Source organism: Aquarana catesbeiana, linkage group LG02, assembly GCF_042186555.1.
Source record: "Aquarana catesbeiana isolate 2022-GZ linkage group LG02, ASM4218655v1, whole genome shotgun sequence".
NCBI lineage: Eukaryota > Metazoa > Chordata > Amphibia > Anura > Ranidae > Aquarana > Aquarana catesbeiana.
This window is the reverse complement of record NC_133325.1, coordinates 597,741,780-597,757,414: the sequence shown is the minus strand read 5'-3', so window position 1 is coordinate 597,757,414 and position 15,635 is coordinate 597,741,780. Positions and strand designations below refer to the sequence as shown.

At 43.5% G+C, this 15,635-nt stretch overlaps 1 protein-coding gene across 1 annotated transcript; it reads right to left on the bottom strand.

The window, feature by feature from the left end:
• Nucleotides 1-5,015: 5,015 nt before the first annotated feature.
• On the bottom strand, nt 5,016-14,445 carry RPL8 (ribosomal protein L8). Its single transcript, XM_073616317.1, has 6 exons — nt 14,295-14,445; nt 10,680-10,823; nt 8,995-9,136; nt 8,195-8,413; nt 7,947-8,062; nt 5,016-5,221 (listed from the first exon to the last, which is right to left on the bottom strand). The coding sequence occupies exons 2-6, from the start codon at nt 10,815-10,817 to the stop codon at nt 5,063-5,065; spliced, it is 774 nt and encodes a 257-aa protein (XP_073472418.1). The 5' UTR covers nt 10,818-10,823; nt 14,295-14,445; the 3' UTR covers nt 5,016-5,062.
• Between the last annotated feature and the right edge of the window lie 1,190 nt (nt 14,446-15,635).

Sequence of the window (15,635 nt, the reverse complement as noted above, 5' to 3'; positions counted from 1 at the left end):
TGACATAGATCTCTGCCTAGGACAGAATCTGTTGCGTTAATGACAGAAGCGATTCAGAGCGAGTGCCCCCTTGCTTGTTCAAGTACGCCACTGTTGTGGCATTGTCTGAAAATATTAAAAGGTCCTTTGAATAGACCCTCTCTCCCAGAGACATAAGTGCTTTCCTCACAGCCAGAAGCTCTCTGAAATTCGAGGAGCGACCTGCTTCCTCTGGCAACCAGACTCCTTGAGCCTGCCAGCCCTGTGAGTGAGCACCCCAACCCCACAGATTGGCATCTGTGGTAATCTTGACCGGGCAATGTTGTGTCCAATCCTTCCCCCTCTGCAGATGTTCTCGCTGCTCTCACCAGGCGAGATCTAGAAAATTCCCTTCTGGTAGATTTACCAGCTGATCCAGAGAATTTTTCCTGCGATCCCAATGGAGCAAAAGAAAAGCCTGAAGGGGTCTGGAGTGCAATTGAGCCCAAGGCACCCCTGGAATGGCTGCAGTCATTAGGCCCATGATTCGCCGAAGGGAGGTCTGAGGGAGCAGTTTGAAGGTCTGCACAGAGAGAAGAATCTTCACAATTTTCTCTTCGGGAAGAAAAATCTTTAGGGCAACAGAGTCTATTCGATAACCCAGGAAAGTATGCTCTGTGAGGGTACTAGGCAAGACTTCTGGTTGACCTTCCACCCTAATTTTTGAAAGGTCCGCAAAACCAACTGTAGGTCTTGAATAAGGGACTCCTTGCCCTGAGAAAAAAAATCAAAAAATCGGCTAGATATGAGACGATTGATACACCTTGAATCCGAAAAAAGGCCATGACTTTGGCCATGATTTTTGTGAAAATCCTCAGTGCTGCCGAGAGACCAAAAGGAAGGGCATTGAACTGCCAGTGAGACGGCTCGTTTCCCACGAGCACTGCAAACCTGAGGAACCTTTGGTGGCTCTGGCAGATTGGTACATGAAGATAAGCATCCTGAAGGTCCAGGGTCACAATGAAGACCTCTGGTAACAACAGATTCTTTACTGAATAAATGTTCTCCATACGGAAACGTCTGTAAACTATGTATTGGTTCAGGACGCTTAAATTTATGACCATACGAAAGCCGCCAGAAGCTTTCTTGAACAGAAAGACGTGAGAATAAAATCCCCAAAACTTCTGATTTTCTGGGACAGGAGAAATAACTCCCTCTGTTTCCCACAGAGATCAAATTTAACATGGCTTGCCGTCTCTCGGCAGGTGGGTAAGAAAAAACTTCCGGGGGTGGGTGGGTATGGGGATTTTTGAATTCCAATCTGTAACCCTTTTCCGGAGTTTGAAGGATAAAGGAATTGGTGGAAATCTCTGCCCATTCTTTGATGAAATGGCACAATCTTCCCCCTACCCCTAACCTGGCGTCACTGGGTATTCTTGGAAGGGGCTGAAGGAGCAAAGGGAGTTCCCGCTTTGTGTTTGTCTTTGTTAAAGGACCATTTCTTTTTAGTCTGTTGCTTGTTTTGGAAGCCACGAAAAGGCCTCTTATTCTGGGGCTTATTCCTTTGGGAAGAAGGGAATCGTTTACCTTTCTCAGAGGAACGAGATAAGACTTCTTCTAAGGATGAACCAAACAACAGTTTGCCTTCGAAAGGAATGCCACAGAGCTTATTTTTGGAAGTAAGGTCACCTTCCCAAGATTTAAGCCAGATAGCTCGCCTAGCTGAATTAATGAGAGCAGAAGCCCTGGCTGTGGATTTCACTGAATCTGCTGCTGCATCAGCTAAGAAGGCGACTGACTTGGCAATGAGTGGGAGGGATTCTCTAATCTCTTCCTTGGGGGTGTCAGATGCCAGAAGATCATCTAGACGCTGAACCCATACGTCTAAATTTCTAGCCACACAGGTGGATGCTACCGCTGGGCCTAAAGAATAGGCTCAAACATCCCAGGCCCCATGCAGCAATGAGTCTGCCTTTTTATCCATTTGATCCTTAAGGACCCCAGAATCCTCAAAAGAAAGATCTGACCTTTTGGACACCTGCGACATAGGGGCATCTAATCTAGGACACTTAAAGAAAACCTCCTCAAAATCAGGCTGAAAAGGAAATCTTTTGTGTCCTCTGGATTGGAACAACCTTTTTTCAGGTTCTTTCCATTCAGATAGAATCATGTCTCTAAGAGATTGATGTACCGGAAAGGTTCTAGATTTCCATCCCTGAAGGCCCCTATACATTTTATCCTCTACAGATTGAGCTTGCTGTGGCATCTCAATCTGCTTTTAATAGTTCATCAATATCCTCAACTGGAAAAGATGCTTAGATGAGCTACCTGTATCTTCCTCTGATGCAGACTTTTCATCAGATGAAGTGACTGAATTCTCACCTTCCTCCAGATCAGAGGTATTGCGTGAACTAATAGTCTCAGATACTAATAAGGGAAGGGACTTGCAGAGGTTGAAGGATCTTGAGCTATGGGTCTAGAAGAGAGAGGGCCTATACTAGTAACCCTATCATTCATTGACCGAAAAGAGTCCACTACCTCCTTCATAGAAGTCATTAAAGGAGGAAGACTCTGAACTAGCTCTGGGTGGGATACAATCCACACAAAATAGCTTTTTATAACTATCAGAGAGCCTGGCTCTACAGTTCCCACATTTCTTCTTCACCGGTTTGGCCTAGAAGAGAGCAGAAACAAGGACCATGAATAAAAAGGATCCATACAAAAGAAGTCCCTTACTGTAGCTATCCACAGACCAGGGCTTACCTTCGGGGCAGTATGGGACCCGGATGCTGCCGCTGGTTCAATACGAGCGGATGTTCCATCCTCAGACTTGTCCTCAAGCTCCATGAAGCAAGCGGAGAACGGTCGCAGAGAAGACTGCTGCTGTACCGCGAAAACTGCGCCTAGAATGGCATTTTTAGCAGGCCATTCCCCTGCAGCATGTCCTCAGTGTCTCTACACCATGCTCCTTATAAAAACTCGGCGTCCGGAAGTGCGTCATGTGACTTCCGGTTCCATCTTGCTGCATCACCGGAAGTCCTCCTGACGCCATCTTGGTACACCAGAATGAAGCATTTAGGAGGACACGGTTCCACACAGCAGCGCTGGGGAAAGGAAGGGAGTTGTCACCATTTACATAGGCAAGTAACCCTTAGAAATAGGAAACCCTTCTGGTACAGACCATCATCCAGGACTTGGCCACAACTAGTCCTGGATGAAACCAGAGAAGGGTCCACCAACCACAGTTACCAGACCATAAGAAAACAAAAAACGTGTCGGTGCTCCTGGAGGGTCTGGAAACACAAAACAACTGAGGGTCAGAGGAAAGGGAGGGGCCTTTTAAATTCTGATTTGTGTTTCCTGTAGAGGGCGGAGCCGATCATCTCTCAAGTAGCTGTCCTGGAAGGTGAGGGGGGAAAGTGTTAGTAAACCCAGGACCCTGCATTCATTATATCTGATCTCCCACAGAACATGGAAATGCAATTATTTTAGCAAATATAAACCGCTAAATACCTTGTCTCATCAGCAGTATAGAGCAGTCTTGTGACTTCTATCAGTGCCTGGTTGAAGCTTGTAGGAGGAGTTTTCATACTGCACTGGCTGGCTTATCAGGATGCAGGAACCGACCCTCTGCCAGGACAGTGCTACTTGACCCTGTGCTGATCACATGCACTCCCAAGGAAAAAAAAAAAAAAAAAAAAAACACCTCTAGCAATACACACACCAAACGGCATGTGCATCCTAACGCCAATAACTGTTTTAACCGGACATGTTTTGGAGACAATGCAAGGAGGATCTATCCCATACAGGATTAAACAGCCTTTACACACAATGTAGAGGATTAACCCCACAGCAAGTATAACAAGCATGCTTTACTACATATACAGACCGATTTTACCGTTGTGGGTTTAGTAACACTTTAAGGCGATTCCTGCCTGGCCCTACTGTGCAAAATGTCAAATACTCGTTATTTGGATTTGAACACAGACCTATTTCCATTTTTATTATAGTGCAACTCAGTGAGCGGACCTCAGTCTGTAGCTGTCCTCCAGCTGTATTTGTCAGCCCTATACTGGCACTATGGGGAGAAATTAAAAGCATTGTGCAAGCATGTTTGTACAACTCTTCTAAATGTAGAACATTGAGCAGATACTGCTTCTAATTCACAAAAAAAGGTGCAAGCTCATTTGTTATTTAGGAGTGATCTATTCTTTTTTTCTGTGACAGACACAGCACACAGAGCTAAAGCTGCATGTTCTGATCTCTCTGCCCACCCCGATCAGCTCAGCTCAGGGGAGGAGGGTGTTAATCCTGTGCAGTCTCTGCTCATGTAGCACTATCACTACATGGGCAGAGAGGGATGTGAGCTGTCAGCTAACATCTCATGTGACAGGGTCACACCTAGGAGGAAATGTGGCAGTTTGTATATATAAAAAAAACTGCCTTATCCCCCCTGATAATCAGGTGCACACCTGCGCTAGTTTCTATTTCACTCTGAAATATAAACTGGTGCAGGTGGCACAGATGGATCTGAAACAGATTTCCTCTGTTAATGTGGCGCCAGCCACTTCTTACAGTTTCTGGGCTTGGTTAATTCCCCAGAATAGGTCCAACAAAGAATCTGGCAGCAAAAGATGGACATTTACATGTGTACAAGATAAATAGACACTGTTGGCTGCCACTTCTCGGTACCAACACATAAGCATTAACAATGCATAGCCAGTGGTGCGGCCACACTACTGGCTACAACATTGTTAATATTTACATGTTCCAGCAAAAACATTTTCAAACAGAACATGGTCCAAATGCAGCTCCAGACTTTTTTTGCACTGCTAAATGCAGTGCAACATTAAGCTGCTAGGTGCGGTTGTGTGAATAGGCCCACCATCTTCTTTACTGCTGCGTACAGAACTATATGCAACGTTTTTATAGTCTGTTTTAAGAAGTCCTAAATATGATTGTTACCAGATATACTCAACCCTTTCTCCACCAACAAATGAAACCAGTAAACATCTAACTCTACTTGTGCATTTACAATAAATTAAAAACACACCATCTTAGAAGTTTTTGAAAGTTTATTATGTAAATTATGCAGGGAATATTTTTAGTTCTCCTTTTCTTGCACAGTCTTTGTGCCACGCAGACGTCCAGTACGACGAGCAGCAATAAGACCAACTTTGCGACCAGCTGGAGCATCTCTCCTGATAGTTGAAGGTTTGCCAATGTGCTGATGGTTACCACCACCGAAGGGATGTTCTACAGGCTGCAGAGAAAAGGTAAAGGGTCAGTAAATTTATAGGTTAGGTTTCTATAATCCACTGCAAATTAACTGGACGCATGTTATTCAACAAGATATGAGCTAAAGTTACAATCTTTATCACAATGCATTAAAAAAAAGTATTTAACTCTTTATATATGCAATTTAAAATGTAAATTTTAAAGTACAAAGTAAAACATTAAGGAAGAACTGTACCAAGCTGCTAGGATGGCAAAGCAGTCAGTACGCATAACCATTATGTACAGTCTTTGTATTGACAGCATGCAAAATTCATTAAGGGAGAAGTATGGGCTTTCACAAAAAAAAAAAAAAAAAAAAAGGTTTTGTATACCTCACCTAAGTGGATGCAGCATGGACCTGATGCATCTGTCCCCTGCCGCCTCTGCACAGAAAACTAAGCGATCGCACACTGTCGATTGTTCAGTTTCCCCCTTGCCTCTGAGCATAGGGCGGTTGACTGTCAGCTGGAGTGCTGGGCTGTGGAAGGGGTGGGAGCAGCTGGCCTAGTCTCCCAGCGGCTCACTGAGAGGCTGTGCCATCTGAGGCATCTAGGTGGATCTCGGACTGAGGTCAGGATCGATCCAGCTCCTGGAACAGCTGAGTGACGTTGGCCGACAGTGGACTTTAGGCCACTGTTGGCTGAAAATGGGTCACAGAAGTGCAGTCCTGTGATCCATAGGAGAAATAGGGCAAAAAAAAACCCAAACCGTGCAAGAAATGGGGTAATGTGCACCGCAAACTAGCACATTACAAAATACTCACCTTGGAATGAAACCCTCCAGCACTGAACCGTCACCTGCTGACCTCTTCCCCTGCTCTTTCTTCCGGGTTTGAGTGCTCCAGCTATGTGATTGGCCGGAGCCACGATGGCTTCACTCCCGCGCAAGATACCTCGGTTCCAGTATGAAGCTCTGCCATTCTAGCAAGGTATGCCAGACCTTGAGAGTGCATGCATTAGTGATGCCACTGGCTACATGCAGGGTGAATCATTCCTAAACGGTGCACATTTAGGAGATATTCACTTTACCTACAGGTAATACCAAGCAGATTTCACTACCACTTTAAAATTTAAAAAGCCATCGCCATAATTCAGGCATTATGTTGTGGTGAAGGGACAAAATCTTTTCAAGTGATTAGTCTGTCATTGCTAAAAGTCAAAGTCATACTCCACTGAAGCCAGTGTCCAGATTGTGTACTGAGAAATGGCAAAAGCTAATACCAGCTGTATGTAAGATAGTTCTATATTAAAGACTAAAATCTGTGCTAAGCGCTGGCAGTCCTCTGTTCAGTAGGCCACTATATTAAGCATTTACATGGCTTGGTAGTCATCCTTAAAGAGGAAGTAAACCCTCATGGGTTTTACTTCCTCTTTTATTCCCTGCAAAGTAAAAGCATAACAGGCTGATATGCACTGCATACTAGCCCATTATGTGCCACTTACCTTCAAACTAAGCCCGCGATGTCCCTGCATCAATCTTCACCCCTCTTCCCTCTGGGGCCATGGACTCCGGCTCTGTGACTGGCCGGAGTCGCCGGACACGGCACGGGCCCTTTAGAAATGGCAGAAATTGTGCCCTTCCAGAGCACATGCGCCGATGATGTCGGTGCAAGCGTATATGGTAAATATCTCCTACGGTAGGTAGGAGATATTTCCAGTACCTATAGGTAAGCCTTATTTTTAGGCTTACCTGTAGGTAAAAGTGGTGTAACTAGGTTTACAATCACTTTAAATGATAACACACCCTCTGTCTTTTGGATTTGTGTTTCTAAATAAAAAAAAAAAAAAAAACAAACACAAAAACACAACACACACTTGCTAATATTTTTGGCAAAACCCATCATACTGCTTATTGGCTATTGTAGGCAGGACCTGTGGCTACTGAACACAGGATTAGTGACTGTACATCTTATGGTTCAAAATTCAGATAGGACCAGCCCAATTTCAACTCATGTATGGGAACCCTGGTTGTACAAGTCGATCGACCAACTTGCAGTACAACCAGCCTGTCAGGTTTTTCCCAAAGGATTTGTGCTGCCAGCTATAATGTTCTGCCGGAGAGGGAGCATTCCCCACGAGTAGAACTCACACTTGTTGAACTGAGTTGTGCCAACAGAGCCACCCTGAGCTTGAACTGTACCAAAAGTTTAGCAGTATATGGCCAGCTTAAGGCAGACATTCTTTACCATGCAGGTAATCAGAGGACTACATAACAGCTAGCAAGGGGTGCGGGCAACTACTGCTACGATAAGGGGCAAGGAAGCTGCACAAGGAAAAAAAAAAATATATAATATACGCATTTTTTTGCTGGCTCCTCGCCAGCGATGGGAATTAATTCTCAGCTTCCAAAGGGATCAGTCAGGTATGGAATACACAAACGTTAAACCTGGATTTTTAAAATTGTAGCTGGAGTTCTACATATTCTTATCACATCTGGGAAAATGTAAAGGCATAAAATCTTTCCCCTCTGATGAATTAAGCATCTCCACTTGTGATGGCACCCAAACAGGACCAAAATTTGGTGAGTTGAGCCAATGGGAGTGACCACCACTACACTACCACCTATAAGCTGATTTTTACAGGCAAACACCCCCCCCCCCTTTTGCCTCTTACCGCAAGGCCCAAAATATTCTTTATGCATGTTAGAATGCACAAAGATTTAGGACTGGATTAAAAAAAAAAAAAAACAACAAAACTAAAAACCACACTTACATTCATAGCCACACCACGGACACGTGGCCAGCAGTTTCTCTTAGCCTTATATTTGTGGTAGGCACGACCTGCCTTCAGGATGGGCTTATCAATACGTCCACCACCAGCAACGACTCCTGCATTTAAAAAACATCAAACCAGTTGGTAAGGGACACGCAGTTGTAATATGTAATCAAGGAGTAACAGGCTTGCATTTTAATGCAACAAGGCCAAACATTCTGGCCGGCTAACTGGGCCGACGCACTCACCAACAATTGCTCTGTTTGCAGATGAGATAACTTTCTTGGAGCCAGAGGGCAGCTTTACTCTGGTCTTCTTTGTTTCAGGATTGTGGGAGATGACTGTAGCATAGTTGCCAGATGCACGAGCCAACTTGCCACGATCACCTGGCTTCTCCTCTACACAACAAACAATAGTTCCTTCGGGCATGGTACCAACAGGGAGGACATTACCAATGTTTAGCTGAGCTAAAGAGAAAAAAAAAAAAAAAAAGTTAGCTAAGAATCAAGTTTTTCAGGATCATCACATAAAAGTAACATTCCAAAAGCAATTTTACATATGCTAGTTTGACCCACTGGTTTCAATAATCACTAACCTGGAAGAAATATATATAATCAAGAGATTTTTAAGCGCTTATCTGAATTCTTGTTTCACGTCAATGAGTTGAACCCATTAGATCAGCAAGAGAGCTAGTCATTTCAAAAGGAAACATTAAAGGATTTTCAAAGAACTTTTTTTTAGAACAAATCAAGTCTGTGAAATGTCAAACAGACCAACAATCATGATTACAATGCTAAAACTATGGTAGTCTTAAATCAATAAGAGAGGAAAAAAAAAAAAAAAAAAGTATACTTAGGAGACTGCAGGGTTAATACTTTGACTGCTACAGAAAACCATTTGTGGCCAGACTGGAACCACTTTACTTGTCAGTTTGATTTGTATCACCAATTTATGTCTTAGTACCAGCCTGTGTTAAAGTGCATTGAATTTGAAGGGCTGCCTTTTCTGAAGTCATTTAAATGTTTCTAGGATTGAACTGCCATTTTACCTTTCTTGCCACAGTACACAAATTGACCGGTATGGATACCCTCAGCCGCAATGAAAAGTTCAGTCCTCTTTTTGAACCTGTAAGGGTCACGGAAGGCAACTTTAGCAAGTGGAGCACCACGGCCAGGATCGTGGATAATGTCCTGTGGAAATAAAAAAATAATTTTATTTCAATGATAAAAGAGGTAAACATTTTTCCAACAGTTACCAGAGAACTACTGTCCACATGCTTTTATTTATAACTAGATCTTCCTCACATACCTTTTAAAAAGCAAAAAAATATGTTGAATACCCACTTTACCAATTTATCCTGGATATAATAAGGAAGACCCAAGAATTTCATGTACACTTGAGACCACCAGTTTCGTCAACTGCAAAAACATTTTCTGACCCCTTACATCTTAAAGTGGCACTAAAACTTCATAAAAAAAAAAAAAAAAAAATTAATAATAATAATAATAATAATAATAATAATAATAAAAGGTCATACTTACCTGCTCTGTACAATGGTTTTGCACAGAGCAGCCCCCATCCTCCGCTTCTCGGGTCCCCTGCTGGTACTCCTCGCGCCCCCCCCCCCTGCAGAGTGCCCCCCCAGAGCATGCCGCTTGCCCTGGGGGCACTCATGCGTGCTTACTCCTGAGCTGCCGCTCTATGTCTAAGACACCGAAAGTGGCTTGGCCTCACCGGCTGTAATTGACAGCCCAATGGCTCAGCCAATGAGCAGAGGGAGACCCGAGGCTCCCGTGCACAGCACTGGATTGTGTACAGGTAAGTATTGGGGGGCTGTGGGGGGGAGGAGCAGCACACAAGGTTTTTTTTTTTACCTTCATGCATTGAATGCATGAAGGTAAAGAAAACCTTCAGCCTTAACTATAAGTAGGCAGAGATCCATTATGAAGATTACGCTAAAGTCCTTTATTTTCCAGAATTTTACATAGTCTAAAGTGGCCCCAAAATATAGGAGGCGAAAGAAAAAGGGGGGGGGGGGGGGGAGAAAAAAAAAATCAGATGGGGGTGGGGGAAATAGAAAAGGAGGAGATAAGTATGGGGAGAGACTGAAGTCTAGCAAACCCATACAAAGTATGACCTCTCACTGTTCATCTTTTTGTTTTACAGCCACTGTCAAGCATTCTGTGTCATTAATCTTGCCACTGCTATCGATTGACCAATTGTCGGTACAGCATTTTTTATGCCCAGGGTCAGATGAAAGCTAGACGATTGGTTGCTATGGGTTACATCACCTGTTGGAATAGAAGTCGTTGCAGATACTTTCAATTAATTTCCTCCAATGTGCCTTCATTATTAGAGTGATGGTAGCCAGAAGGCTTTAATCCCCCACTGGCCAAAGTGCATGGGCAAGGGGTAACTATGCATCTCACTCTGCCCTTCGATAGTAAAGGCCAAAAGGACAGAGTTATCTGCGTTTCATGCAATTGTGTTAGGGTCACCAGCTTGGAGTCCAACTTGGTCACAGCAGGCATGCGATGCACCAACATATGTGAAAAACCTTTTGGGCAACATTCACATGCAAGTTTCAGATGTTGTAACCACAAATGCACATATACGTAATCCTCAGGAAAAAAAAAGCCATACAAACTTTTGCCTTTGCACATAAACACAACAGAAATTATGGCACACTTCTATGTTGATCACCAAGGGCAGCATTGGATAATTGGTACTCACTTTCACAATGCCCTTGATGTAGCCATGCCTTTCTGCGAAGTCAACAGCCCTGAGCTTAGCAGGTCCTTTCCTGTGCTTTACATGGGCTCTGAAAACAGACCCCGCACCTTTTCTCTGTCCCCTGATTACACGTCCCATGGTGCACTGGAAAACAAATGTTGCAAAGATATGTTTAATTAGGTTATTTGATATGCAAAACCAAACAGCCACAAAGCTAAAATAATCTCCAAAACTAGTAGAAAATCTTATTTACTAAACATACAACAGCTAACACAGACATACATTGCAGGAATACTTTTATAAAATCATAGTGTTAAATAACTAAACTTGTGAACCATTTCAATAAGTCATCTTTAGGCTGTTAAAATGTTTCACTGTGGGAAGGATTTCCACACTGCAACAAATCATGTAAACATCTTGCATTCTCAATGAGAAGACAAAGCGATATTAAAAGCTTCTTTTTATTAGAACAAACAAGGTATACTTACCTGCTCTGTGCAAGGGTTTTGCACAGAGCAGCCCTGATCCTCTTCGGCAAGTGCCCCCATGGAAAGCTGCTTGGAAAAAGCTGTTGAGATGCTAAGCTTGCTGCCAATCAAGCATCTCTGTTGTCTGGATCCTTCCAGGGCCTGAAGCAGCTCTGTGACATCTGCCGACAACGGGCATTAGCTTATTATATGCCGATTCAAGGTCGCAGTATAGTAGAAAAAAAAGTGCAATCCTGAGACCCACAAGAGAAGCATGGCAAAATAAATTTGCTATACTTCTCAAATGCAAGTGATCCATATTAGAAATGGGTATGAGAATTTTAATGGCCCCAAATAGTTTCCCAATGTGAAAAAACATTAGTAAACTAATAAGGATGTTAATGAGCTACTATAATCAGAATAGGTTATCTAGACTTCAACCTATTCAGACAAGTGCTTACACAAAAAATTGTAGCGGCTGACTTTTACTATAAGGACACTTACCTGTCCAGGGATCCAGCGCCATCCTTACCAGAGCCAGTTCTTCGCTGGTCTTCGGTTTCTGGCATGTATAGGGTGGGAAGCCGGCTGTGACCCTTTCCAGCTTCACACTCTGCGAGTTGCGCAGCGCTTTGAGAATGGTCCTGCAGCCTCTTGGGAAAGGTGGTTATCCAGTGTACAGTGTTCTAGATGTCCTTGTCCTTAAAGTAGAAGTTAAGCCTTAAACTAAAATCTCTAAATCTACTGGCAGCCACAATCTAATAACCCATCTAGCCCTGTAAAGCAAAAATCGCTATTACATACCTTTTCTGAAGCCGCTTCAGTCCCACACTGAGCTGTCAGCGGTAGCTTCTCTGTGTGGGAAGGTGCAGGAGAGGCAGCTGACAACGGAAGCCCCATAGTAAAGTCACTTCCCAGGCGTTGTCTCCTGTACACAGCATCCGCTGCTGGAGACCGCTTCAGAGAAGGTATGTATAGCATTTTTTTGCTTTACAGGGCTAGATAGGTTAGTCTTAGATTGTGGATGCAAGTAGATTTAGAGCCCTTTCACACACTCAGCACGGCTGTGTTAGCGGTAAAGCACCGCTAGTTTTAGCAGCGCTTTTCGGCCGCCACCGGGGCCCTGCTAGCGGCCGAAGAAAGGGTTAAATGCGCCCAAAAAGTGCCGATGACAAATCGTTTGCAGGCGCTTCAGCAGAGGAGCCCATTCATTTCAATGGGCAATATCCTGCAAGCGCACTGCTCCAGTGTGAAAGCACTTGGGCTCTCACACTGGGGCTGCAGGGGAGGTGTTTTACAGGTGCTATTTTTTGACCTTTAGCGCCTGAAAAACACCTCAGTGTGAAAGGGGTCTAAGATTTAAGTTTTAGGCTGTACTTCCACTTTAAATAAGAATATACAAACAAAAAAATGGTAGTAGCCAAGGACTTTTTGAGGAACATATAGATATAAAAGGACACTGCGTGTTCCAAGAGGTTGTGGGCAGGCACCTCCTCTCTCCCCTCCCCCAAATAAACTTCCAATATTGTTAAAAGGGGGGGGGGGGGATTCTTAACCTCTTGGCCATTTAAGGGGTTTAGGATGCCAGGAGGCTGTGTTTATGATCATGTGACCGCCGTATTTGGCTGTCACATAATCAGAAAGCTCCCGATCCCAAGTAGCGATCGGGAGCTTGTCAGTAACTGTGTCTGGAGCATGTGCTCTCAGCACAGCTGTATTTAAACTAATAATGAATGTAAACTTCTGTTTTGAATCCCTCGGCATCGGCTGCACGCATATGCGGCCGCTCAGCACTAAGGCCCACCCGCTGAGAGACCGCATATTTGTGTGCAGCCAGTGCCAAGGAGGTTAACAGAACTCCACGTTCAGGGAGGAGTTTTAAACAAAAAAAACTCTGAATTTTTTTTTTTTTTTCTAAACTAACCCAAACCACATTATATATATATATATATATGTTTCTCCATGTGCGCCTATTGAAGTCTATGGACATAAATGCACCTTAGAAGTCACTGCACCATGTTGCATTGATGTGAATGGGCATCATAGAGAATAACGTGATTCATAGTAAAGCATTACAGCGAACGTAGGCAATAAAAAAAAAATATCACACCAGTGTGGTCTCGATCAGATGTAGGACTTTTATTGAATTCCTGTCCTTAGAGAATATGGACATGAAGGATCGTGTCACATCGGTGCAATGTGGGAACCACAGTGATTCCTGTGCGGGTTCCCACATTGCATCTGACAATTCACACTGACATCTTCAAACCGGTGTGGGCGTCAACGTAAAGTTAATGGCACCCCTAAAAATCAGTTCACAGAACACAGTGTGCACTGTGGAATCAGATAGAAATCTAATAGCATGGGTATGAACACCCGTGTGATCCGATTCCAGTGCGGACCAAAAAAAAAAAAAAGGGGGGGGGGGTCCTACACCATTCTGATGCAAACGCAATGTGATTTCAGTCATGCAAACTGCTGTGTGGCTCAGTTTGCATCTCATGTGATCTGCACAGCATTGCAAATCACATGCGATGTCCGCAATCGCGTAAGTGTGAACCCAGCTGAAAGGTGGGATATGGAATAGAAACCCCGGCTCACCCGGAGGTCATCTGCCAGGTTTGGCTTTAAAAACAACTATTGTATGTTCATCTATGTATGATCCACACAGCCATAAGCTTACTATAAATCATACACAAGGGGTAGTGAAATGATTGGATACTGAGAAATGACAACAACCAGAAGAGAAGGCAGGGATGGCAGCCCAGCTCCATGATAGCTAGAGATATATATATATATATATATATATATATATATATATATATATATATATATTAATTATACAGATATAGATGTCACATATATAGGAAGAGCTTCTATCAATGCCTTGTGTTCTTAGAATCAATACTGCCTAGTCCCTCTCCTACAATCCTAGCACTATGGATGAGCAGCAAAGCCGGTCCGGCACCCGAGCCTGCTTCCCCCTCAGATAATACCCACAATTCCTCCTCCAATCCCACCAATACTCCGTCTACCAGCACGGAGCGGAGTGCACACACCCGTCCTGATATACAATGAGAACTAACGAGGCGGGATGGCCGCCCCCCACAACGGATTACAAAACGGAGACACAACACTATCATCCTACCTAGGCCCGGGCTGTTCGCGAAGAGGAAGTTCCCAGCACCAGGAGGCGGATTTCTTCCGGAGAAAGAGACTGCGCAAGGCTACATGGGAAGTTACGTCACGAAAATAAAACCTTGGCGGCCATATTTGAATTGGGCAAAGCCTTTGAGACCGATTATAACGTTGTTAATCAATAATGGATTAAAGCCCGGCGGTCACCGAGCGCGGTTGTATTACGTGTTACTAGGTTTCCCACGTAGGTTTTTCTGGCTGCTCGTTAGTTAGAGGTCGCACGTGTTCTGTGTATTCCTCCCTCAGGAGAATTCTCTGCTTAGCTTTGGGAAAGTCTTGGCAGAGATGAGTTTTGTAAAAACGTTTATTCTGAGGAATGCATTCTGTCTAAAAAAAAAAGCCAACTCGTCAGAAACTCCAACTATCTAACTTCCGGTTTCTTTAAACCATCAGTAATTGGAGATTTTGACAGTTGCTGTTTGGACACACACAACACTTAGGGTTGCCACCTGTCCAGGATTCACCCGGACAGTCCAGGTTTTGAATCACGTGTCCGAGTTTCAGTCCACCTGAAACCCAGACACATTCAGACCAGGCTGAGGCTCCCTAAGTAACCAAGGGTCATACACAAATCTAAATAAAAGAAAAAAACTGCGCTTAAAAAAGAAGAAAAAATAAGCTGCGGTCATAAGTGTAGCCCACCAAATTAAATCAAAAAGGAAAAAAACGCGCTATGAGTGATATATACATAAGTCCAATTGTGAAGTCCCATATAACATAAAATGAATAGTCCCAATTACAGTCCAGGCAAGGAGGATAAGTAGATGATATAAAACTTCTTCCAAAGGAAACAGTAATGGTGAACACAGTAAGCAGAACACTCCAATATATATTGCGCTTACCAGAAGTAAGACATAAAAGGGCGAGTGGCTTAAACCCAGCCTGGGCCTTTAGATGTACACTCCAGATGAAGCAGGAAGGGCGCCCTCGTCCCGTGTATCCACAGATATAATTCAAAAAAGGTATAACAAAAATATAGCGTAATATTGTTTTTAAAAGGCACGCCAAACCAAAAAAAGAAGTGACACTCTATTAACCTTAAATCACGTGTGATCATATAAAATCCTATGCTGAATAGCTAGGACAATATGGTGAGTATCATGCAATCATGCAGAAATAAGTGAAAATAAAAAATTTTGAATGTAAATTTTATAAGGGTGAAAAATGCAACGACTTCCAAAATCTGCTTACCAGATATAGTTGGACAGTCGACGTGTATAAAACACCCCAAGAAAATGTGAAAGGTTGTGGAGAAAACTCCCACCAGGTGCTGAGAAAGCTAATAGTACGA

What these genes read in the sequence shown, in the direction of transcription:
- RPL8 (XM_073616317.1), bottom strand. Translation starts at nt 10,817, where the DNA reads ATGGGACGTGTAATCAGGGGACAGAGAAAAGGTGCGGGGTCTGTTTTC. An exon ending in TGTGTACTGTGGCAAGAAAG is followed by an intron (nt 8,414 to 8,994) that starts GTAAAATGGCAG and finishes TTTTCTCTTTAG; the next exon opens with CTCAGCTAAACATTGGTAAT. An exon ending in TCCGTGGTGTGGCTATGAAT is followed by an intron (nt 5,222 to 7,946) that starts GTAAGTGTGGTT and finishes TTTTCTCTGCAG; the next exon opens with CCTGTAGAACATCCCTTCGG.